Source organism: Salvelinus alpinus, chromosome 13, assembly GCF_045679555.1.
Source record: "Salvelinus alpinus chromosome 13, SLU_Salpinus.1, whole genome shotgun sequence".
In the NCBI taxonomy this organism is placed as follows: Eukaryota; Metazoa; Chordata; class Actinopteri; order Salmoniformes; family Salmonidae; genus Salvelinus; species Salvelinus alpinus.
Window position 1 is genome coordinate 57,635,112 of NC_092098.1, and position 24,611 is coordinate 57,659,722.

The 24,611-nt window shown below is 37.8% G+C and overlaps 1 protein-coding gene across 1 annotated transcript; it reads left to right on the forward strand.

Moving 5' to 3' along the window:
• The first annotated feature begins 1,072 nt into the window (after nucleotides 1–1,072).
• LOC139537970 (neurosecretory protein VGF-like) lies at nucleotides 1,073–9,622 on the forward strand. The gene is made up of 2 exons (XM_071339890.1): nucleotides 1,073–1,302; nucleotides 7,562–9,622. The coding sequence occupies exon 2, from the start codon at nucleotides 7,571–7,573 to the stop codon at nucleotides 9,584–9,586; it is 2,016 nt and encodes a 671-aa protein (XP_071195991.1). The 5' UTR covers nucleotides 1,073–1,302; nucleotides 7,562–7,570; the 3' UTR covers nucleotides 9,587–9,622.
• The last annotated feature ends 14,989 nt before the right edge of the window (nucleotides 9,623–24,611 follow it).

The following is a 24,611-nucleotide window of genomic DNA, read 5'->3' on the forward strand; positions in this document are numbered from 1 at the left end:
AGATGGGAGGGGTAGCTGACAGATGGGAGGGGTAGCTGACAGATGGGAGGGGTGACTGACAGATGGGAGGGGTAGCTGACAGATGGGAGGGGTGACTGACAGATGGGAGGGGTAGCTGACAGATGGGAGGGGTAGCTGACAGATGGGAGGGGTGACTGACAGATGGGAGGGGTAGCTGACAGATGGGAGGGGAGCCAGAGACGGCCTGAGACAAAAAGCGGATGAAATTTGAGGGGAAATGGAGCAGTGGAGCTGAATTACATGCGTCACGGCTGCTCCCTCCTGCGGCCCCTCGTGGCCCCTCCACCGAGGATCAGGGGCCATCAGAGGAGAACGGAACTGCACCAGTCTTTCAGTCTTGGAAGCATGTAATCAAATCACCCTAATTAATAAGCTATCAGACAGACCCACTGTGCCTTTTCCCGCTTCTCCTGAACACGTCATCAGATCACCCTAATTAATAAGCTATCAGACAGACTCACTGTGCTTTTTCCCGCTTCTCCTGAACACGTCATCAGATCACCCTAATTAATAAGCTATCAGACAGACTCACTGTGCTTTTTCCCGCTTCTCCTGAACACGTCATCAGATCACCCTAATTAATAAGCTATCAGACAGACTCACTGTGCTTTTTCCCGCTCCTCCTGAACAGAATGCTGCTGTCTGGGGAGGAGGGGAACTAATTTAACCAACATACAACATCTCAGTCAGAAAATGTCTGCTGTCCCTCTCTCTCCATAGGCACAATGTTCTCCCTTCATTGAGGTAAAGTACTATTTCATTCATGCCATTTCCGTTCATTCATCAGCATGCGGGCCAGCAGACCCATCTCCACATTCCTATCAATGGAGCTGACGTCAGTCCTGCCACGTCACTTCAACAGGAAGGGGGGGTATATAAAGGAAACATGCCACGTCACTTCAACAGGAAGGGGGGGTATATAAAGGAAACATGCCACGTCACTTCAACAGGAAGGGGGGGTATATAAAGGAAACATGCCACGTCACTTCAACAGGAAGGGGGGGTATATAAAGGAAAGTTGCGCTGGCCGTGGTGCTGAAAACGCTACTCACGACGCGCAGCTGCAACAACTAGTGTTTTTGACAGTTGTTCCTTGAGAAACAAACACATCACAAGACTAGTATACCAAAATAAATCACCAATATCACATTTCCAGGTAGTTTGTGATAGTCTAGTCCACCGGGAGAAGAGTTGAAACTGTTTACGAATGATTTATGAGGTGAAAGCTTAGAGACTACCTGAGTCACGAGATACAGCACTTCTCCCTTGCGGGAACAACAGGTGAGTTCCAGCATCTGTGTCTTTGTCTTGGTTTGTCTGCTCGCTCCCATGCCCACCGTGGACGCAGTAATGATATCGGATAACTAGTGTTCCTATGTTAACTCAACTCTCTGAAGAATGAACACGTCATAAATGAAAGGGAACCTCCTATGTTTGGAATCTAGAACCATGTTTTGGTTGATGAATGAAGAAAAGCAGTTTACAGAACATAGTGACTGTCTAAAGATGAAGTGAGGTAGAGAACTGGCGGGGATTTTCTGTTGGAAGTAGCTATATGATATCGTGGTTTAAAACATCTATTTGGGAGTCCCATAGGGCGGAGCACAATTGGCCCAGCGTCGTCCGGGTTTAGGTTAGGTTAGGAATAGGTTAGGATTTGGTTAGGATTAGGTTAGGATTAGGTTAGGATTAGGTTAGGAATAGGTTAGGATTAGGTTAGGATTAGGTTAGGATTTGGTTAGGATTAGGTTAGGATTAGGTTCGGATTAGGTTCGGATTAGGTTCGGATTAGGTTAGGATTAGGTTAGGATTTGGTTAGGATTAGGTTAGGATTAGGTTAGGATTAGGTTAGGATTTGGTTAGGATTAGGTTAGGATTAGGTTAGGATTAGGTTCGGTTTAGGTTAGGATTAGGTTAGGATTTGATTAAATTAGGGTTGAAGAAATTTGGGTTGTTGGGAACTCTATTCTGGCCAAATTGCCATAGCATGAAAACACCGATGTGTATATAAAACCACATAAAAAACACTTTTAACGATTGTCACCAATTTTTCCGTCACCATTTTGCCTACCTTATAAATACTTCTGATGTATATGTCTTGGATTTAAAGGTTAGAAGGCTGCATTCTTCTCTCGCTCTACAGATAAATATGACATCCGCAAAGACGACATTTCACACACACACACATCCGTAACAGTATTTCTGAACAGTCTACATACCGTTTGACCTCGGGCGGAGACGTGATCATGAGGCGTCTTAACAAACTGGGTTGTGAACGGTTGAAAGGAGCCAGAGAAGGCGGGTTAACGTTAACAGCTGTCCTTGTGTGCAGTCGGGTGCAGACGAACTCGGGCTGGTGTCCACATGGCAGTGTGGGAATGCAGCGGGTGTGTCCTTGGCTTGGTGGCTGAGGTGAGGATGGTGTCCACATGGCAGTGTGGGAGCAGCGGGTGTGTCCTTGGCTTGGTGGCTGAGGTGAGGATGGTGTCCACATGGCAGTGTGGGAGCAGCGGGTGTGTCCTTGGCTTGGTGGCTGAGGTGAGGATGGTGTCCACATGGCAGTGTGGGAGCAGCGGGTGTGTTCTTGGCTTGGTGGCTGAGGTGAGGATGGTGTCCACATGGCAGTGTGGGAGCAGCGGGTGTGTTCTTGGCTTGGTGGCTGAGGTGAGGATGGTGTCCACATGGCAGTGTGGGAGCAGCGGGTGTTCTTGGCTTGGTGGCTGAGGTGAGGATGGTGTCCACATGGCAGTGTGGGAGCAGCGGGTGTGTTCTTGGCTTGGTGGCTGAGGTGAGGATGGTGTCCACATGGCAGTGTGGGAGCAGCGGGTGTGTTCTTGGCTTGGTGGCTGAGGTGAGGATGGTGTCCACATGGCAGTGTGGGAGCAGCGGGTGTGTTCTTGGCTTGGTGGCTGAGGTGAGGATGGTGTCCACATGGCAGTGTGGGAGCAGCGGGTGTGTTCTTGGCTTGGTGGCTGAGGTGAGGATGGTGTCCACATGGCAGTGTGGGAGCAGCGGGTGTGTTCTTGGCTTGGTGGCTGAGGTGAGGATGGTGTCCACATGGCAGTGTGGGAGCAGCGGGTGTGTTCTTGGCTTGGTGGCTGAGGTGAGGATGGTGTCCACATGGCAGTGTGGGAGCAGCGGGTGTGTCCTTGGCTTGGTGGCTGAGGTGAGGATGGTGCTTTAGCTCCAGGGGAATATGGGAGAATATGTCCACGCTATTTAGATACCAGTTTTGTCCTCACAAAATGTATACGTTTTAAACACATAAATGGTTACAAATACACCTTTTAGCCAGTGGATTCTTGTGGTTTCCCCACACCTAACTAAGCTCTGTCTCGCACCGTACCAGAACCAATAGTGCGCAAATTGTTGATTTATTAAAGGCTAGTTCTGTAACGTGTGTTAGACATCAGTCTCCTGTGGAATGTTGTCTCGGGTAATAATACGATGTCTTATTTGACTCAGCAGAAAACAGTCTCCTGTGGAATGTTGTCTCAGGTAATAATACGATGTCTTATTTGACTCAGCAGAAAACAGTCTCCTGTGGAATGTTGTCTCAGGTAATAATACGATGTCTTATTTGACTCAGCAGAAAACAGTCTCCTGTGGAATGTTGTCTCAGGTAATAATACGATGTCTTATTTGACTCAGCAGAAAACAGTCTCCTGTGGAATGTTGTCTCAGGTAATAATACGATGTCTTATTTGACTCAGCAGAAAACAGTCTCCTGTGGAATGTTGTCTCAGGTAATAATACGATGTCTTATTTGACTCAGCAGAAAACAGTCTCCTGTGGAATGTTGTCTCAGGTAATAATACGATGTCTTATTTGACTCAGCAGAAAACAGTCTCCTGTGGAATGTTGTCTCAGGTAATAATACGATGTCTTATTTGACTCAGCAGAAAACAGTCTCCTGTGGAATGTTGTCTCAGGTAATAATACGATGTCTTATTTGACTCAGCAGAAAACAGTCTCCTGTGGAATGTTGTCTCAGGTAATAATACGATGTCTTATTTGACTCAGCAGAAAACAGTCTCCTGTGGAATGTTGTCTCAGGTAATAATACGATGTCTTATTTGACTCAGCAGAAAACAGTCTCCTGTGGAATGTTGTCTCAGGTAATAATACGATGTCTTATTTGACTCAGCAGAAAACAGTCTCCTGTGGAATGTTGTCTCAGGTAATAATACGATGTCTTATTTGACTCAGCAGAAAACAGTCTCCTGTGGAATGTTGTCTCAGGTAATAATACGATGTCTTATTTGACTCAGCAGAAAACAGTCAACCATTTAACAGTCCTCCTCAGAGTGAACGGTGGGTGTTTGTATTTGTCCTACGTGTGTATTAATAAACATGTTTGAATTGGAAATGTGTTTTTTTTATATCCCAACTCTCATGGCCACGGTCTGCCATTATCAACAGCGACGAGCAATTGGGACTAAGCGCACATCAACAGATGTGTTACCTTGGGGATTCGAACTCTCGATCTTTCTATTATTGGCCCAACGCTCTAACCGCCAGGCTATACTGAATGCAACAGGCAGTAGGTCAGTCTAATACCTCTCTGGCTGGCTGCTTCTCCCTGCAGCTGCTATGCTCTTAACATTTAGGGGTTCAACAAGGGTTCTTCTAAGATCCTCAAAGTTCCATGAAGTACCTCATGGTTCTTGGCTCTGAAACATGCCCCCAAAAGGTTCTCCCAAGAACCCCATCGAAGAACCTCTTAAGTTCTTGGGGAATCTTTCAGGATCCTAATTATCCAAGCGTTGTCGGGGTTAGAGGGGAGGGTTTGAACGGGGTGCGTCGTCATTGTAAATACAAGTTTGTCCTTAACTGACTTGCCTAGACTAGCTTTTCTATTAAAAGTGTACAGCCTAAATATAGCTTTTATAGTAATTTACAACCTGTACACAGATTTTATACCACTGAATATATGCTACAATATATCTCTATAATCTTCATACTCTTAACTACAATATATCTCTATACTCGTTAATATCATAACTACAATATATCTCTATACGCTTAACTACAATATATCTCTAAACTCGTAACTACAATATATCTCTAAACTCGTAACTACAATATATCTCTATACTCGTAACTACAATATATCTCTATACTCGTTAATATCATAACTACAATATATCTCTATACTCGTAACTACAATATATCTCTAAACTCGTAACTACAATATATCTCTAAACTCGTAACTACAATATATCTCTATACTCGTAACTACAATATATCTCTATACTCGTAACTACAATATATCTCTATACTCGTAACTACAATATATCTCTATACTCGTAACTACAATATATCTCTAAACTCTTAACTACAATATATCTCTATACTCGTAACTACAATATATCTCTAAACTCGTAACTACAATATATCTCTATACTCGTAACTACAATATATCTCTATACTCGTAACTACAATATATCTCTATACTCGTAACTACAATATATCTCTATACTCGTAACTACAATATATCTCTATACTCGTAACTACAATATATCTCTATACTCGTAACTACAATATATCTCTAAACTCTTAACTACAATATATCTCTAAACTCTTAACTACAATATATCTCTATACTCTTAACTACAATATATCTCTATACTCATAACTACAATATATCTCTATACTCTTAACTACAATATATCTCTATACTATTAACTACAATATATCTCTATACTCGTAACTACAATATATCTCTATACTATTAACTACAATATATCTCTATACTCGTAACTACAATATATCTCTATACTCGTAACTACAATATATCTCTATACTCGTAACTACAATATATCTCTATACTCGTAACTACAATATATCTCTAAACTCTTAACTACAATATATCTCTAAACTCTTAACTACAATATATCTCTATACTCTTAACTACAATATATCTCTATACTATTAACTACAATATATCTCTATACTCTTAACTACAATATATCTCTAAACTCTTAACTACAATATATCTCTATACTCTTAACTACAATATATCTCTATACTATTAACTACAATATATCTCTATACTCGTAACTACAATATATCTCTATACGCTTAACTACAATATATCTCTAAACTACAATATATCTCTATACTCGTTAATATCATAACTACAATATATCTCTAAACTCTTAACTACAATATATCTCTAAACTCTTAACTACAATATATCTCTACACTCTTCACTACAATATATACAGTGTATTTGATCCCCTGCTGATTTTGTACGTTTTCCCACTGACAAAGAAATGATCAGTCTATAATTTTAATGGTAGGTTTATTTGAACAGTGAGAGACAGAATAACAACAAAAAAATCCAGAAAAACGCATGTCAAAAATGTTCTAAATTGATTTGCATTTTAATGAGGGAAATAAGTATTTGACCCCTCTGCAAAACATGACTTAGTACTTGGTGGCAAAACCCTTGTTGGCAATCACAGAGGTCAGATATTTCTTGTAGAGGGATTTTGTCCCACTCCTCTTTGCAGATCTTCTCCAAGTCATTAAGGTTTCGAGGCTGACGTTTGGCAACTCGAACCTTCTAGTGTAACCACTAGTTACACTCTTAAATAAAATATCTCTATTCTCTTAACTACAATATATCTCTAACTCCTTTATACTCTTAATTACAATATATATATCTATACTCTTTATACTCTTAATTACAATATATATATCTATACTCTTTATACTCTTAATTACAATATATATATCTATACTCTTTATACTCTTAATTACAATATATATATCTATACTCTTTATGCTCTTAACTACTATATATTGCTAGACTATGTGTACTATTAACTGCAATATATATCTGTACTCATTGTACTCTTTGTACTCTTTGTAGAGCCTAAGAAAGTAGCAGAAATCTGCAGAAAGATGTTTTGAACGCATTTTATTGAAGTTAAACAATATATCTCAACACTCTCAAATACAACATATGTCTATATTCTTTATTATCTTAACTACAATATATCTCTAAACTCTTTAAACTCTTAACTACAATATATCTCTATACTGTTTATACTCGTATCTAAAAAAATCTCTATATTCTTACTCTTATACTCTAAACTCCAATATATCTCTATACTCTTAACTACAAAATATATCTATACCATTAACTCCAATATATCTCTATGCTCTTTATACTCCTAACTATACTACTACTACTAAGCTATATGGAATTGTTTTAAGAAGGTCCTACCAAGGATCATTTTACTTTTTGATTTAGAATTTTAAGACACTTTGAAGTAAAAAAATATATATAACAAATTATTTGACGAAAACTTGTTTTGGGCCTTACTGCCATACATTAAATTTACTACATGAAATTTACTACATCCATCCATCCATCCATCCATGTATCGTCTTATAGAGAAGTGTAACACAGTTCAGATTATCAGCAATAGTATTATTAACAGTCCAGCATGAAAAATGAGACGATCTTCATAACAAAACCACTATAATAATCTCTGTCCCGCTTTCCCTTACACCTCTCCTCCTCCAGGTGTTCTGTATGGTCATGACCAGTCGCCACGCACCCTCCACAGCCCAACTCATCCTGTTAGTCCTGCTCACTGTCACTCCACGGTTGGCCTCTTCCCCTGTGGGGTGGGGAGAGAGCGGGGAGGAGGGGCGGTCCAGGACTCACCTCAAAAAGGACAGCCTCAGCCCCAGCCCCCTCCGCTCTCCCCTGGACCAGACCCAGGACCGGGTAAAGGAGCAGAGCCAGGAACAGAGCCATGGTGGCCCCACAGACATGGACCATGCCCGAGCACTAGCCTCTGTATTACTGAAGACCCTGGACCACACCGGGAAAGCACAGACACAGGAGAGAGGAGAAGGACAGGAAGAGGATGACCCAGTCCCTTTGGAGGAGAAAGGGGGTGAGGAGACGAGGAGAGAGGTTGGGATGGAGGAGGAGACGAGGATGGAACAACTAGAAGCAGCACTAGTGGCAGCAGCTCTGGGAGAGGAATTAAGAGAGAGGAATGAGGAAGAGGAGGAGAGGAAGAGGTTGGAGGACAGAGGCTGGCTTCTAGAGGTAGAGCGGGAAAGAGCTGGTGGAGGGAGTGAGGAGGGAAGACAGCAGAAGGATGAGGAGGAGGAAGAGGGGGAGGAGGAAGAAGAAGGTGGAGAAGGAGGGAGATGGGGAGGTGAGGAGAAAAGAGGAGAGGGGAGTGGGAAAGGAGAGGAGGGGAGGCCTAGTGACTCGTCTCTCCAGCGGAAGGCTCGGGGCTACTTCCAGAACATAGACCTCGGTCTCCAAGACAACGAGATTCGTCCTCCTCTGAAGGGATACAAGGCCTATAACACCCAGCTGGCACAGGCTGGCAAGAGGCTCCGCTGGGAGGAGGAGAGGGCACGCAACACACCACTGGGTGGCAACTTCATGGACAACTTTGAGAACAAGGCAGAGGAGGAGGAGGAGGAGGCTCTGTCGTGGGCAGAGGAAGACGCACGTGCGCTTGTGGAGCAGCAGGAGGTGCAGCGGCAGCAGGAGGAGGCAGAGAGGGCCAGAGAAGAAGAGCAGCGACTTGCGGACATTGCCTCTGACATGCTGCTGCAGTACATGGAGAGGAAACGGCAGGGAACGCCGTACCTCACGCCCAGGCAGAAGACAAACGCTGTGGAGGACAAACGCTCGGAGGAGGTGGTAACCGACGACGATGACCTGGACCAGCAGATAACTGACATGCTGATCGAGATCAGCAGCAAGCTGCACCTGCCGGCCGACGACGTGGTCCAGATCATCTCCAACGTAGAGGAGAAAAAGAAGAAGAAGGAGCTTCCACCACCTAGCAACCCCGTCGCCCCGCGTTACCGTCCCCTAGTTCCCCCTCCCCTAGTGACGGGCCCCATGTACCACTACACAGCCTCCTCCAACCCCAAGAAGGACCCTTACTACCAGGCCTACAAGAACAAGTGGAACAAGGACAGAGCCAAGGCTAAGGCCTACAAGCAGGACGTCTGGTTCAAACCCCAGAAACAGCAGGACGTCTGGTTCAAACCCCAGAAACAGAAGGACGTCTGGTTCAAACCCCAGAAACAGTTCCTTGCCTTCCCGTCCTACCCCTACTATCAGAAACCCTACCGTGCCTACTACCCTGTGTTCTTCCCCTACCCCAAACCCCAGTATTACGACAAAACGCCCATGTGGGAGGAGTTACCCCACCGCCCGCCCCCAGACTACGAGCTCCAGCCAGACAGGCGCAGACACAGGGCAGGTGGCAGGGCAAAAGGGAGAAGTGGGCAGGGCTGGAGACAGCAGCCCCTCCCACCCCGTCTCCCCTCATCCTCCTACATCTCCAACTACATCTTGCCACATCCCCGGACATATCAGCCCCTCCCCCTGCCCAGACCCCTCTCTCCCCAGAGCAGACGCCCCCCAGGGCCTGGGGGCTTAGGTGTGAGCGGGGGAAGGGTGGGAGGGGACTATGAAGAGGATGATGGGCTGGTTCCTCAGCTGGACAGTCAGGAAGAACTGGAAAACTTGATATCAAAAATATACATGAAACGCAGAATGTACTAGAGACAGACAGAGAGACAGAGACTACTACAGGACAGAGGGAGGGAGGGAGGGAGGGAGGGAGGGAGGGAGGGAGGGAGGGAGGGAGGGAGGGAGGGAGGGAGGGAGGGAGGGAGGGAGGGAAGAGGAGAGAATAATTGGATGGAGAGAAGCGAGAAGGAGAGGAAGAGAGAGAAGGATTGGATAGAGCGAAGAAAGAAGGAGAGGAAGAGGAGAGAGAATGATTGGATGGAGAGAAGAGAGAAGGAGTGGAAGAGGAGAGAGAATGATTGGATGGAGAGAAGAGAGAAGGAGAGGAAGAGGAGAGAGAATGATTGGATGGAGAGAAGAGAGAAGGAGAGGAAGAGGAGAGAGAATGATTGGATGGAGAGAAGAGAGAAGGAGAGGAAGAGGAGAGAGAATGATTGGATGGAGAGAAGAGAGAAGGAGAGGAAGAGGAGAGAGAATGATTGGATGGAGAGAAGAGAGAAGGAGAGGAAGAGGAGAGAGAATGATTGGATGGAGAGAAGAGAGAAAGAGAGGAAGAGGAGAGAGAATGATTGGATGGAGAGAAGAAAGAAGGAGAGGAAGAGGAGAGAGAATGATTGGATGGAGAGAAGAGAGAAGGAGAGGAAGAGGAGAGAGAATGATTGGATGGAGAGAAGAGAGAAAGAGAGGAAGAGGAGAGAGAATGATTGGATGGAGAGGAGAAAGAAAATGGTAGAATGATTGTTTTTGTTTTTTCCACTCTTTAATTGTGTTTATTTGTGACCAGGGGAGGGGAGGGGGGGGGAGAGGAAGAGAAGAGGAGAGGAGAGGAGGAGAGGAGAGGAAGAGGAGAGGAGAGGAGGAGGAGAGGAGGAGAGGAAGAGGAGAGGTGGATCCATCCATTTCCATTGTCGGTCCAGTACAGATCAGGGGAGCAGCTGGCTGTATGCTTTCATTCAGGTCCATCTCTGATGCTGGGGCACATCCAGAGATCTGGGGGTGTATGACAAACAACAGCAGCAGGGTGCCAACAGCAGCAGGGTACCAACAGCAGCAGGGTGCCAACAGCAAAGCCTCATCTAGTGTCTTGTCTTTCTGTCATTGACTTTTCCTGTTGATCTGTTACCAGACACAGTCAATCATTAACAAAGAGGTGTTAGGATCCATGTTGTTTCTTCTCTATCTACGGGAGACATTTTAATGCCAATCTTCTGTGATACCATACATCCAGACTCCGAGCAGTAGGACCCTGTGGCCCGGCCTGATAGACTCTTCCATTGAGGGACAAGTCATTCTCTACCCAGGGCCTAGAGGGCAGGTCATACCTTATTAAACCATCCTCACTAATTTCACAGATTTTTTTTCTCATCCTCACAGCTCCCAGATGTCACTCTGTCAAGCTATCTATAATCTTCAAAATAAATGGAAAAGTAGAGGAAGAGGAGAGATGAGAAGAAGAGGGGGGAGAAGGAGAGGAAGAGGAGAGAGAAGGACAGAAAAGAGGGGAGAGAAGTAGAGGAAGAGGAGAGAGAAGGACAGAAAAGAGAGGAGAGAAGGAGAGGAACAGGAGAGAAGGAGAGGAAGAGGAGAGGAGGAGGAGAGAGAAGGAGAGGAAGAGGAGAAAGAAGGAGAGGAAGAGGAGAAAGAAGAAGAGGAAGCGGAGAGAATGAGAAGAAATGGGGAGAGAAGGAGAGGAAGAGGAGAGAGAAGGAGAGGAAGATGAGAAAGAAGGAGAGGAAGCGGAGAGAATGAGAAGAAATGGGGAGAGAAGGAGAGGAAGAGGAGAGAGAAGGATAGGAAGAGGAGAGAGGATAGGAAGAGGAGAAAGAAGGAGAGGAAGAGGAGAGAGAAGGAGAGGAAGAGGAGAAAGAAGGAGAGGAAGAGGAGAGAGGATAGGAAGAGGAGAAAGAAGGAGAGGAAGAGGAGAGAGAAGGATAGAAAGAAGAGGAAGAGGAGAGCGAAGGAGAGGAAGAGGGGAAAGAAGGAAAGGAAGAGGAGGGAATGAGAAAAAGCGGGGAGAGAAGGAGAGGAAGAGGAGAGAGAGAGAAGGAGAGGAAGAGGAGAGAGAAGGAGAAAAAGAAGGGAGAGAGGGAGAGGAAGAGGAGAGAGATGGATAGGAAGAGGAGAAAGGACAGAGAAAAGAGAAGAGAGAAGGAGAGGAAGGGGAGAGAAGGAGAGTAAGAGGAGAGAGAGAAGGACATTGAAGGAGAGGAGGAGTAGAGAGAAGAAAAGAGAAGAAGAGGAGGATGAGGAGAGAGAAGGAGAGGAAGAGGAAAGAGAGAAGGAGAAGAAGAGGGGAGAGAAGGAGAGGAATGGGAAGAGAAGGAGGGGGTGAGCTGGGAGGAAGGGTGAGCTAGGAGGAATGGTGAACTAGGAGGAAGGGGAAGAGAAGGAGGGGGTGAGCTAGGAGGAAGGGTGAGCTAGGAGGAAGGGTGAGCTAGGAGGAGGGGGTGAACTAGGAGGAGGGGGTGAGCTAGGAGGAGGGGGTGAACTAGGAGGAGGGGGTGAGCTAGGAGGAAGGGTGAGCTAGGAGGAAGGGTGAGCTAGGAGGAAGGGTGAGCTAGGAGAGCTTGATCTAATAAATCTGTATGTCTTTATACTTGCATCTCAAAAAAGCAACCAAAAATGTTCACTTTACAACAAAAAAGCATCCAGTGAGGAGAAATGATTGTGTTTGTTTCTCTGATTAAACTGATCTAAAAAAGTACGAATGTAAAACTCAGGGGCCAGAGAAGAAGAAGAGCTCCTCATGTGAAATAAACACCACTGTTCAACATATCAGCATGACTACTTTTGCTATAAGAGGAAAAAATAAAAGCAAATATTTTATTAAAGTTCCATTTTTTATGTCTTTTTGGAGAGCGTTTGATGCACAGTAGAATTGTATAATGAACAGTAGAGTTTTATAATGAACAGTTTAGTTCACAGTAGTTTTATAACAAAGAGTAGGAGTTCACGGTAACGTTTTTAACGCGCAGTGGAGTTTTATAATGAACAGTACAGTACAGTTGAATTTTATAACGAACAGTAGGTAGAGTGCATGGTAGAGTTTTATATTGCACAATAGAGATTTATAACGCATAGTAGAGTTTATATTGGCGCGGCAGGGTAGCCTAGTGGTTAGAGCGTTGGACTAGTAACCGAAAGGTTGCAAGTTAAAATCCCCGAGCTGACAAGGTACAAATCTGTCGTTCTGCCCCTGAACAGGCAGTTAACCCACTGTTCATAGGCCGTCATTGTAAATAAGAATCTGTTCTTAACTGACTTGCCTAGTTAAATAAAGGTAAAATAAAAAAATAAAAAATGAAAATATTGCACAATAGAGTTTAATCTCGCATAGTAGAGTTTTATATTGCACAATATAGTTTAATAACGCACAGTAGAGTTTTATATTGAACAATAGAGATTTATAATGCATAGTAGAGATTTATAATGCATAGTAGAGTTTTGTATTCAAAAATAGAGTTTAATAACGAACAGTGCACAGTAGAATTTTATAACAAACAGTAGAGTTTAATAACGAACAGTAGAGTTATATAACGAACAGTAGAGTTTAATAATGAACAGTGGAGTTTTATAATGAACAGTGGAGTTTAATAATGAATAGTAGAGTTTTATAATGAACAGTAGAGTTTTATAATGAACAGTAGAGTTTTATAACGAACAGTGGAGTTTTATAATGAACAGTAGAGTTTTATAATGAACAGTGGAGTTTTATAATGAACAGTAGAGTTTTATAATGAACAGTGGAGTTTAATAATGAATAGTAGAGTTTTATAATGAACAGTGGAGTTTTATAATGAACAGTAGAGTTTTATAATGAACAGTGGAGTTTTATAATGAACAGTAGAGTTTTATAATGAACAGTGGAGTTTTATAATGAACAGCAGAGTTTTATAATGAACAGTGCACAGTAGAGTTATATAATGAACAGTGGAGTTTTATAGCGAACAGTGGAGTTTTATAATGAACAGTAGAGTTTTATAATGAACAGTGGAGTTTTATAATGAACAGTGGAGTTTTATAATGAACAGTGGAGTTTTATAATGAACAGTGGAGTTTTATAACGAACAGTGGAGTTTTATAATGAACAGTGGAGTTGTATAATGAACAGTAGAGTTTTATAATGAACAGTAGAGTTTTATAATGAACAGTAGAGTTTTTTAATGAACAGTAGAGTTTTATAATGAACAGTTTAGTTCACAGTAGTTTTATAACAAAGAGTAGGAGTTCACGGTAACGTTTTTAACGCGCAGTGGAGTTTTATAATGAACAGTACAGTACAGTTGAATTTTATAACGAACAGTAGGTAGAGTGCATGGTAGAGTTTTATATTGCACAATAGAGATTTATAACGCATAGTAGAGTTTATATTGGCGCGGCAGGGTAGCCTAGTGGTTAGAGCGTTGGACTAGTAACCGAAAGGTTGCAAGTTAAAATCCCCGAGCTGACAAGGTACAAATCTGTCGTTCTGCCCCTGAACAGGCAGTTAACCCACTGTTCATAGGCCGTCATTGTAAATAAGAATCTGTTCTTAACTGACTTGCCTAGTTAAATAAAGGTAAAATAAAAAAATAAAAAATGAAAATATTGCACAATAGAGTTTAATCTCGCATAGTAGAGTTTTATATTGCACAATATAGTTTAATAACGCACAGTAGAGTTTTATATTGAACAATAGAGATTTATAATGCATAGTAGAGATTTATAATGCATAGTAGAGTTTTGTATTCAAAAATAGAGTTTAATAACGAACAGTGCACAGTAGAATTTTATAACAAACAGTAGAGTTTAATAACGAACAGTAGAGTTATATAACGAACAGTAGAGTTTAATAATGAACAGTGGAGTTTTATAATGAACAGTGGAGTTTAATAATGAATAGTAGAGTTTTATAATGAACAGTAGAGTTTTATAATGAACAGTAGAGTTTTATAACGAACAGTGGAGTTTTATAATGAACAGTAGAGTTTTATAATGAACAGTGGAGTTTTATAATGAACAGTAGAGTTTTATAATGAACAGTGGAGTTTAATAATGAATAGTAGAGTTTTATAATGAACAGTGGAGTTTTATAATGAACAGTAGAGTTTTATAATGAACAGTGGAGTTTTATAATGAACAGTAGAGTTTTATAATGAACAGTGGAGTTTTATAATGAACAGCAGAGTTTTATAATGAACAGTGCACAGTAGAGTTATATAATGAACAGTGGAGTTTTATAGCGAACAGTGGAGTTTTATAATGAACAGTAGAGTTTTATAATGAACAGTGGAGTTTTATAATGAACAGTGGAGTTTTATAATGAACAGTGGAGTTTTATAATGAACAGTGGAGTTTTATAACGAACAGTGGAGTTTTATAATGAACAGTGGAGTTGTATAATGAACAGTAGAGTTTTATAATGAACAGTAGAGTTTTATAATGAACAGTAGAGTTTTTTAATGAACAGTAGAGTTTTATAATGAACAGTTTAGTTCACAGTAGTTTTATAACAAAGAGTAGGAGTTCACGGTAACGTTTTTAACGCGCAGTGGAGTTTTATAATGAACAGTACAGTACAGTTGAATTTTATAACGAACAGTAGGTAGAGTGCATGGTAGAGTTTTATATTGCACAATAGAGATTTATAACGCATAGTAGAGTTTATATTGGCGCGGCAGGGTAGCCTAGTGGTTAGAGCGTTGGACTAGTAACCGAAAGGTTGCAAGTTAAAATCCCCGAGCTGACAAGGTACAAATCTGTCGTTCTGCCCCTGAACAGGCAGTTAACCCACTGTTCATAGGCCGTCATTGTAAATAAGAATCTGTTCTTAACTGACTTGCCTAGTTAAATAAAGGTAAAATAAAAAAATAAAAAATGAAAATATTGCACAATAGAGTTTAATCTCGCATAGTAGAGTTTTATATTGCACAATATAGTTTAATAACGCACAGTAGAGTTTTATATTGAACAATAGAGATTTATAATGCATAGTAGAGATTTATAATGCATAGTAGAGTTTTGTATTCAAAAATAGAGTTTAATAACGAACAGTGCACAGTAGAATTTTATAACAAACAGTAGAGTTTAATAACGAACAGTAGAGTTATATAACGAACAGTAGAGTTTAATAATGAACAGTGGAGTTTTATAATGAACAGTGGAGTTTAATAATGAATAGTAGAGTTTTATAATGAACAGTAGAGTTTTATAATGAACAGTAGAGTTTTATAACGAACAGTGGAGTTTTATAATGAACAGTAGAGTTTTATAATGAACAGTGGAGTTTTATAATGAACAGTAGAGTTTTATAATGAACAGTGGAGTTTTATAATGAACAGTAGAGTTTTATAATGAACAGTGGAGTTTTATAATGAACAGTAGAGTTTTATAATGAACAGTGGAGTTTTATAATGAACAGCAGAGTTTTATAATGAACAGTGCACAGTAGAGTTATATAATGAACAGTGGAGTTTTATAGCGAACAGTGGGGTTTTATAATGAACAGTAGAGTTTTATAATGAACAGTGGAGTTTTATAATGAACAGTGGAGTTTTATAATGAACAGTGGAGTTTTATAATGAACAGTGGAGTTTTATAACGAACAGTGGAGTTTTATAATGAACAGTGGAGTTGTATAATGAACAGTAGAGTTTTATAATGAACAGTAGAGTTTTATAATGAACAGTAGAGTTTTTTAATGAACAGTAGAGTTGTATAATGAACAGTAGAGTTTTATAATGAACAGTAGAGTTTTATAATGAACAGTGGAGTTTTATAATGAACAATAGAGTTTTATAATGAACAATGGAGTTTAATAATGAATAGTAGAGTTGTATAATGAACAGTAGAGTTTAATAATGAACAGTGGAGTTATATAACGAACAGTGGAGTTTTATAACAAACAGTAGTGTTTAATAATGAACAGTGGAGTTTTATAATGAACAGTAGAGTTATATAATGAACAGTGCTCAGTAGAGTTTTATAACGAACAGTAGAGTTTTATAACGAACAGTGGAGTTTTATAACAAACAGTAGTGTTTAATAATGAACAGTGGAGTTTTATAATGAACAGTAGAGTTATATAATGAACAGTGCTCAGTAGAGTTTTATAACGAACAGTAGAGTTTTATAACGAACAGTAGAGTTTTATAATGAACAGTGGAGTTTTATAATGAACAATGGAGTTTTATAATGAACAGTGGAGTTTTATAATGAACAGTGGAGTTTTATAACGAACCGTGGAGTTTTATAATGAACAGTGGAGTTTTATAACGAACAGTGGAGTTTTATAATGAACAGTAGAGTTTTATAACGAACAGTAGAGTTTTATAACGAACAGTGGAGTTTTATAATGAACAGTGCACAGTAGAGTTTAATAATGAACAGTGGAGTTTTATAATGAACAGTGCTCAGTAGAGTTTTATAATGAACAGTGGAGTTTTATAATGAACAGTGCTCAGTAGAGTTTTATAACGAACAGTGGAGTTTTATAATGAACAGTGGAGTTTTATAATGAACAGTAGAGTTTTATAATGAACAGTGCTCAGTAGAGTTTTATAATGAACAGTGGAGTTTTATAACGAACAGTGGAGTTTTATAATGAACAGTGGAGTTTTATAATGAACAGTGGAGTTTTATAACGAACAGTGGAGTTTTATAATGAACAGTGGAGTTGTATAATGAACAGTAGAGTTTTATAATGAACAGTAGAGTTTTATAATGAACAGTAGAGTTTTTTAATGAACAGTAGAGTTTTATAATGAACAGTTTAGTTCACAGTAGTTTTATAACAAAGAGTAGGAGTTCACGGTAACGTTTTTAACGCGCAGTGGAGTTTTATAATGAACAGTACAGTACAGTTGAATTTTATAACGAACAGTAGGTAGAGTGCATGGTAGAGTTTTATATTGCACAATAGAGATTTATAACGCATAGTAGAGTTTATATTGGCGCGGCAGGGTAGCCTAGTGGTTAGAGCGTTGGACTAGTAACCGAAAGGTTGCAAGTTAAAATCCCCGAGCTGACAAGGTACAAATCTGTCGTTCTGCCCCTGAACAGGCAGTTAACCCACTGTTCATAGGCCGTCATTGTAAATAAGAATCTGTTCTTAACTGACTTGCCTAGTTAAATAAAGGTAAAATAAAAAAATAAAAAATGAAAATATTGCACAATAGAGTTTAATCTCGCATAGTAGAGTTTTATATTGCACAATATAGTTTAATAACGCACAGTAGAGTTTTATATTGAACAATAGAGATTTATAATGCATAGTAGAGATTTATAATGCATAGTAGAGTTTTGTATTCAAAAATAGAGTTTAATAACGAACAGTGCACAGTAGAATTTTATAACAAACAGTAGAGTTTAATAACGAACAGTAGAGTTATATAACGAACAGTAGAGTTTAATAATGAACAGTGGAGTTTTATAATGAACAGTGGAGTTTAATAATGAATAGTAGAGTTTTATAATGAACAGTAGAGTTTTATAATGAACAGTAGAGTTTTATAACGAACAGTGGAGTTTTATAATGAACAGTAGAGTTTTATAATGAACAGTGGAGTTTTATAATGAACAGTAGAGTTTTATAATGAACAGTGGAGTTTTATAATGAACAGTAGAGTTTTATAATGAACAGTGGAGTTTTATAATGAACAGTAGAGTTTTATAATGAACAGTGGAGTTTTATAATGAACAGCAGAGTTTTATAATGAACAGTGCACAGTAGAGTTATATAATGAACAGTGGAGTTTTATAGCGAACAGTGGGGTTTTATAATGAACAGTAGAGTTTTATAATGAACAGTGGAGTTTTATAATGAACAGTGGAGTTTTATAATGAACAGTGGAGTTTTATAATGAACAGTGGAGTTTTATAACGAACAGTGGAGTTTTATAATGAACAGTGGAGTTGTATAATGAACAGTAGAGTTTTATAATGAACAGTAGAGTTTTATAATGAACAGTAGAGTTTTTTAATGAACAGTAGAGTTTTATAATGAACAGTAGAGTTTTATAATGAACAGTAGAGTTTTATAATGAACAGTGGAGTTTTATAATGAACAATAGAGTTTTATAATGAACAATGGAGTTTAATAATGAATAGTAGAGTTGTATAATGAACAGTAGAGTTTAATAATGAACAGTGGAGTTATATAACGAACAGTGGAGTTTTATAACAAACAGTAGTGTTTAATAATGAACAGTGGAGTTTTATAATGAACAGTAGAGTTATATAATGAACAGTGCTCAGTAGAGTTTTATAACGAACAGTAGAGTTTTATAACGAACAGTGGAGTTTTATAACAAACAGTAGTGTTTAATAATGAACAGTGGAGTTTTATAATGAACAGTAGAGTTATATAATGAACAGTGCTCAGTAGAGTTTTATAACGAACAGTAGAGTTTTATAACGAACAGTAGAGTTTTATAATGAACAGTGGAGTTTTATAATGAACAATGGAGTTTTATAATGAACAGTGGAGTTTTATAATGAACAGTGGAGTTTTATAACGAACCGTGGAGTTTTATAATGAACAGTGGAGTTTTATAACGAACAGTGGAGTTTTATAATGAACAGTAGAGTTTTATAACGAACAGTAGAGTTTTATAACGAACAGTGGAGTTTTATAATGAACAGTGCACAGTAGAGTTTAATAATGAACAGTGGAGTTTTATAATGAACAGTGCTCAGTAGAGTTTTATAATGAACAGTGGAGTTTTATAATGAACAGTGCTCAGTAGAGTTTTATAACGAACAGTGGAGTTTTATAATGAACAGTGGAGTTTTATAATGAACAGTAGAGTTTTATAATGAACAGTGCTCAGTAGAGTTTTATAATGAACAGTGGAGTTTTATAACGAACAGTGGAGTTATATAATGAACAGTGCTCAGCAGAGTTTTATAACGAACAGTGGAGTTTCATAATGAACAGTAGAGTTTTATAATGAACAGTAGAGTTTTATAATGAACAGTAGAGTTTTATAATGAACAGTGGAGTTTTATAATGAACAATAGAGTTTTATAATGAACAATGGAGTTTAATAATGAATAGTAGAGTTGTATAATGAACAGTAGAGTTTAATAATGAACAGTGGAGTTATATAACGAACAGTGCACAGTAGAGTTTTATAATGAACAGTGGAGTTTTATAATGAACAATAGAGTTTTATAATGAACAGTGGAGTTGTATAATGAACAGTAGAGTTTTATAATGAACAGTAGAGTTTTATAATGAACAGTAGAGTTTTTTAATGAACAGTAGAGTTTTATAATGAACAGTTTAGTTCACAGTAGTTTTATAACAAAGAGTAGGAGTTCACGGTAACGTTTTTAACGCGCAGTGGAGTTTTATAATGAACAGTACAGTACAGTTGAATTTTATAACGAACAGTAGGTAGAGTGCATGGTAGAGTTTTATATTGCACAATAGAGATTTATAACGCATAGTAGAGTTTATATTGGCGCGGCAGGGTAGCCTAGTGGTTAGAGCGTTGGACTAGTAACCGAAAGGTTGCAAGTTAAAATCCCCGAGCTGACAAGGTACAAATCTGTCGTTCTGCCCCTGAACAGGCAGTTAACCCACTGTTCATAGGCCGTCATTGTAAATAAGAATCTGTTCTTAACTGACTTGCCTAGTTAAATAAAGGTAAAATAAAAAAATAAAAAATGAAAATATTGCACAATAGAGTTTAATCTCGCATAGTAGAGTTTTATATTGCACAATATAGTTTAATAACGCACAGTAGAGTTTTATATTGAACAATAGAGATTTATAATGCATAGTAGAGATTTATAATGCATAGTAGAGTTTTGTATTCAAAAATAGAGTTTAATAACGAACAGTGCACAGTAGAATTTTATAACAAACAGTAGAGTTTAATAACGAACAGTAGAGTTATATAACGAACAGTAGAGTTTAATAATGAACAGTGGAGTTTTATAATGAACAGTGGAGTTTAATAATGAATAGTAGAGTTTTATAATGAACAGTAGAGTTTTATAATGAACAGTAGAGTTTTATAACGAACAGTGGAGTTTTATAATGAACAGTAGAGTTTTATAATGAACAGTGGAGTTTTATAATGAACAGTAGAGTTTTATAATGAACAGTGGAGTTTAATAATGAATAGTAGAGTTTTATAATGAACAGTGGAGTTTTATAATGAACAGTAGAGTTTTATAATGAACAGTGGAGTTTTATAATGAACAGTAGAGTTTTATAATGAACAGTGGAGTTTTATAATGAACAGCAGAGTTTTATAATGAACAGTGCACAGTAGAGTTATATAATGAACAGTGGAGTTTTATAGCGAACAGTGGAGTTTTATAATGAACAGTAGAGTTTTATAATGAACAGTGGAGTTTTATAATGAACAGTGGAGTTTTATAATGAACAGTGGAGTTTTATAATGAACAGTGGAGTTTTATAACGAACAGTGGAGTTTTATAATGAACAGTGGAGTTGTATAATGAACAGTAGAGTTTTATAATGAACAGTAGAGTTTTATAATGAACAGTAGAGTTTTTTAATGAACAGTAGAGTTTTATAATGAACAGTTTAGTTCACAGTAGTTTTATAACAAAGAGTAGGAGTTCACGGTAACGTTTTTAACGCGCAGTGGAGTTTTATAATGAACAGTACAGTACAGTTGAATTTTATAACGAACAGTAGGTAGAGTGCATGGTAGAGTTTTATATTGCACAATAGAGATTTATAACGCATAGTAGAGTTTATATTGGCGCGGCAGGGTAGCCTAGTGGTTAGAGCGTTGGACTAGTAACCGAAAGGTTGCAAGTTAAAATCCCCGAGCTGACAAGGTACAAATCTGTCGTTCTGCCCCTGAACAGGCAGTTAACCCACTGTTCATAGGCCGTCATTGTAAATAAGAATCTGTTCTTAACTGACTTGCCTAGTTAAATAAAGGTAAAATAAAAAAATAAAAAATGAAAATATTGCACAATAGAGTTTAATCTCGCATAGTAGAGTTTTATATTGCACAATATAGTTTAATAACGCACAGTAGAGTTTTATATTGAACAATAGAGATTTATAATGCATAGTAGAGATTTATAATGCATAGTAGAGTTTTGTATTCAAAAATAGAGTTTAATAACGAACAGTGCACAGTAGAATTTTATAACAAACAGTAGAGTTTAATAACGAACAGTAGAGTTATATAACGAACAGTAGAGTTTAATAATGAACAGTGGAGTTTTATAATGAACAGTGGAGTTTAATAATGAATAGTAGAGTTTTATAATGAACAGTAGAGTTTTATAATGAACAGTAGAGTTTTATAACGAACAGTGGAGTTTTATAATGAACAGTAGAGTTTTATAATGAACAGTGGAGTTTTATAATGAACAGTAGAGTTTTATAATGAACAGTGGAGTTTTATAATGAACAGTAGAGTTTTATAATGAACAGTGGAGTTTTATAATGAACAGTAGAGTTTTATAATGAACAGTGGAGTTTTATAATGAACAGCAGAGTTTTATAATGAACAGTGCACAGTAGAGTTATATAATGAACAGTGGAGTTTTATAGCGAACAGTGGGGTTTTATAATGAACAGTAGAGTTTTATAATGAACAGTGGAGTTTTATAATGAACAGTGGAGTTTTATAATGAACAGTGGAGTTTTATAATGAACAGTGGAGTTTTATAACGAACAGTGGAGTTTTATAATGAACAGTGGAGTTGTATAATGAACAGTAGAGTTTTATAATGAACAGTAGAGTTTTATAATGAACAGTAGAGTTTTTTAATGAACAGTAGAGTTTTATAATGAACAGTAGAGTTTTATAATGAACAGTAGAGTTTTATAATGAACAGTGGAGTTTTATAATGAACAATAGAGTTTTATAATGAACAATGGAGTTTAATAATGAATAGTAGAGTTGTATAATGAACAGTAGAGTTTAATAATGAACAGTGGAGTTATATAACGAACAGTGGAGTTTTATAACAAACAGTAGTGTTTAATAATGAACAGTGGAGTTTTATAATGAACAGTAGAGTTATATAATGAACAGTGCTCAGTAGAGTTTTATAACGAACAGTAGAGTTTTATAACGAACAGTGGAGTTTTATAACAAACAGTAGTGTTTAATAATGAACAGTGGAGTTTTATAATGAACAGTAGAGTTATATAATGAACAGTGCTCAGTAGAGTTTTATAACGAACAGTAGAGTTTTATAACGAACAGTAGAGTTTTATAATGAACAGTGGAGTTTTATAATGAACAATGGAGTTTTATAATGAACAGTGGAGTTTTATAATGAACAGTGGAGTTTTATAACGAACCGTGGAGTTTTATAACGAACAGTGGAGTTTTATAACGAACAGTGGAGTTTTATAATGAACAGTAGAGTTTTATAACGAACAGTAGAGTTTTATAACGAACAGTGGAGTTTTATAATGAACAGTGCACAGTAGAGTTTAATAATGAACAGTGGAGTTTTATAATGAACAGTGCTCAGTAGAGTTTTATAATGAACAGTGGAGTTTTATAATGAACAGTGCTCAGTAGAGTTTTATAACGAACAGTGGAGTTTTATAATGAACAGTGGAGTTTTATAATGAACAGTAGAGTTTTATAATGAACAGTGCTCAGTAGAGTTTTATAATGAACAGTGGAGTTTTATAACGAACAGTGGAGTTATATAATGAACAGTGCTCAGCAGAGTTTTATAACGAACAGTGGAGTTTCATAATGAACAGTAGAGTTTTATAATGAACAGTAGAGTTTTATAATGAACAGTAGAGTTTTATAATGAACAGTGGAGTTTTATAATGAACAATAGAGTTTTATAATGAACAATGGAGTTTAATAATGAATAGTAGAGTTGTATAATGAACAGTAGAGTTTAATAATGAACAGTGGAGTTATATAACGAACAGTGCACAGTAGAGTTTTATAACGAACAGTGGAGTTTTATAACAAACAGTAGTGTTTAATAATGAACAGTGGAGTTTTATAATGAACAGTAGAGTTATATAATGAACAGTGCTCAGTAGAGTTTTATAACGAACAGTAGAGTTTTATAACGAACAGTAGAGTTTTATAATGAACAGTGGAGTTTTATAATGAACAGTGGAGTTTTATAATGAACAGTGGAGTTTTATAATGAACAGTGGAGTTTTATAACGAACAGTGGAGTTTTATAATGAACAGTGGAGTTTTATAACGAACAGTGGAGTTTTATAATGAACAGTAGAGTTTTATAACGAACAGTAGAGTTTTATAACGAACAGTGGAGTTTTATAATGAACAGTGCACAGTAGAGTTTAATAATGAACAGTGGAGTTTTATAATGAACAGTGCTCAGTAGAGTTTTATAATGAACAGTGGAGTTTTATAATGAACAGTGCTCAGTAGAGTTTTATAACGAACAGTGGAGTTTTATAATGAACAGTGGAGTTTTATAATGAACAGTACAGTTTTATAATGAACAGTGCTCAGTAGAGTTTTATAATGAACAGTGGAGTTTTATAACGAACAGTGGAGTTATATAATGAACAGTGCTCAGCAGAGTTTTATAACGAACAGTGGAGTTTCATAATGAACAGTAGAGTTTTATAATGAACAGTAGAGTTTTATAATGAACAGTAGAGTTTTATAATGAACAGTGGAGTTTTATAATGAACAATAGAGTTTTATAATGAACAATGGAGTTTAATAATGAATAGTAGAGTTGTATAATGAACAGTAGAGTTTAATAATGAACAGTGGAGTTATATAACGAACAGTGCACAGTAGAGTTTTATAACGAACAGTGGAGTTTTATAACAAACAGTAGTGTTTAATAATGAACAGTGGAGTTTTATAATGAACAGTAGAGTTATATAATGAACAGTGCTCAGTAGAGTTTTATAACGAACAGTAGAGTTTTATAACGAACAGTAGAGTTTTATAATGAACAGTGGAGTTTTATAATGAACAGTGGAGTTTTATAATGAACAGTGGAGTTTTATAATGAACAGTAGAGTTTTATAACGAACAGTAGAGTTTTATAACGAACAGTGGAGTTTTATAATGAACAGTGCACAGTAGAGTTTTATAATGAACAG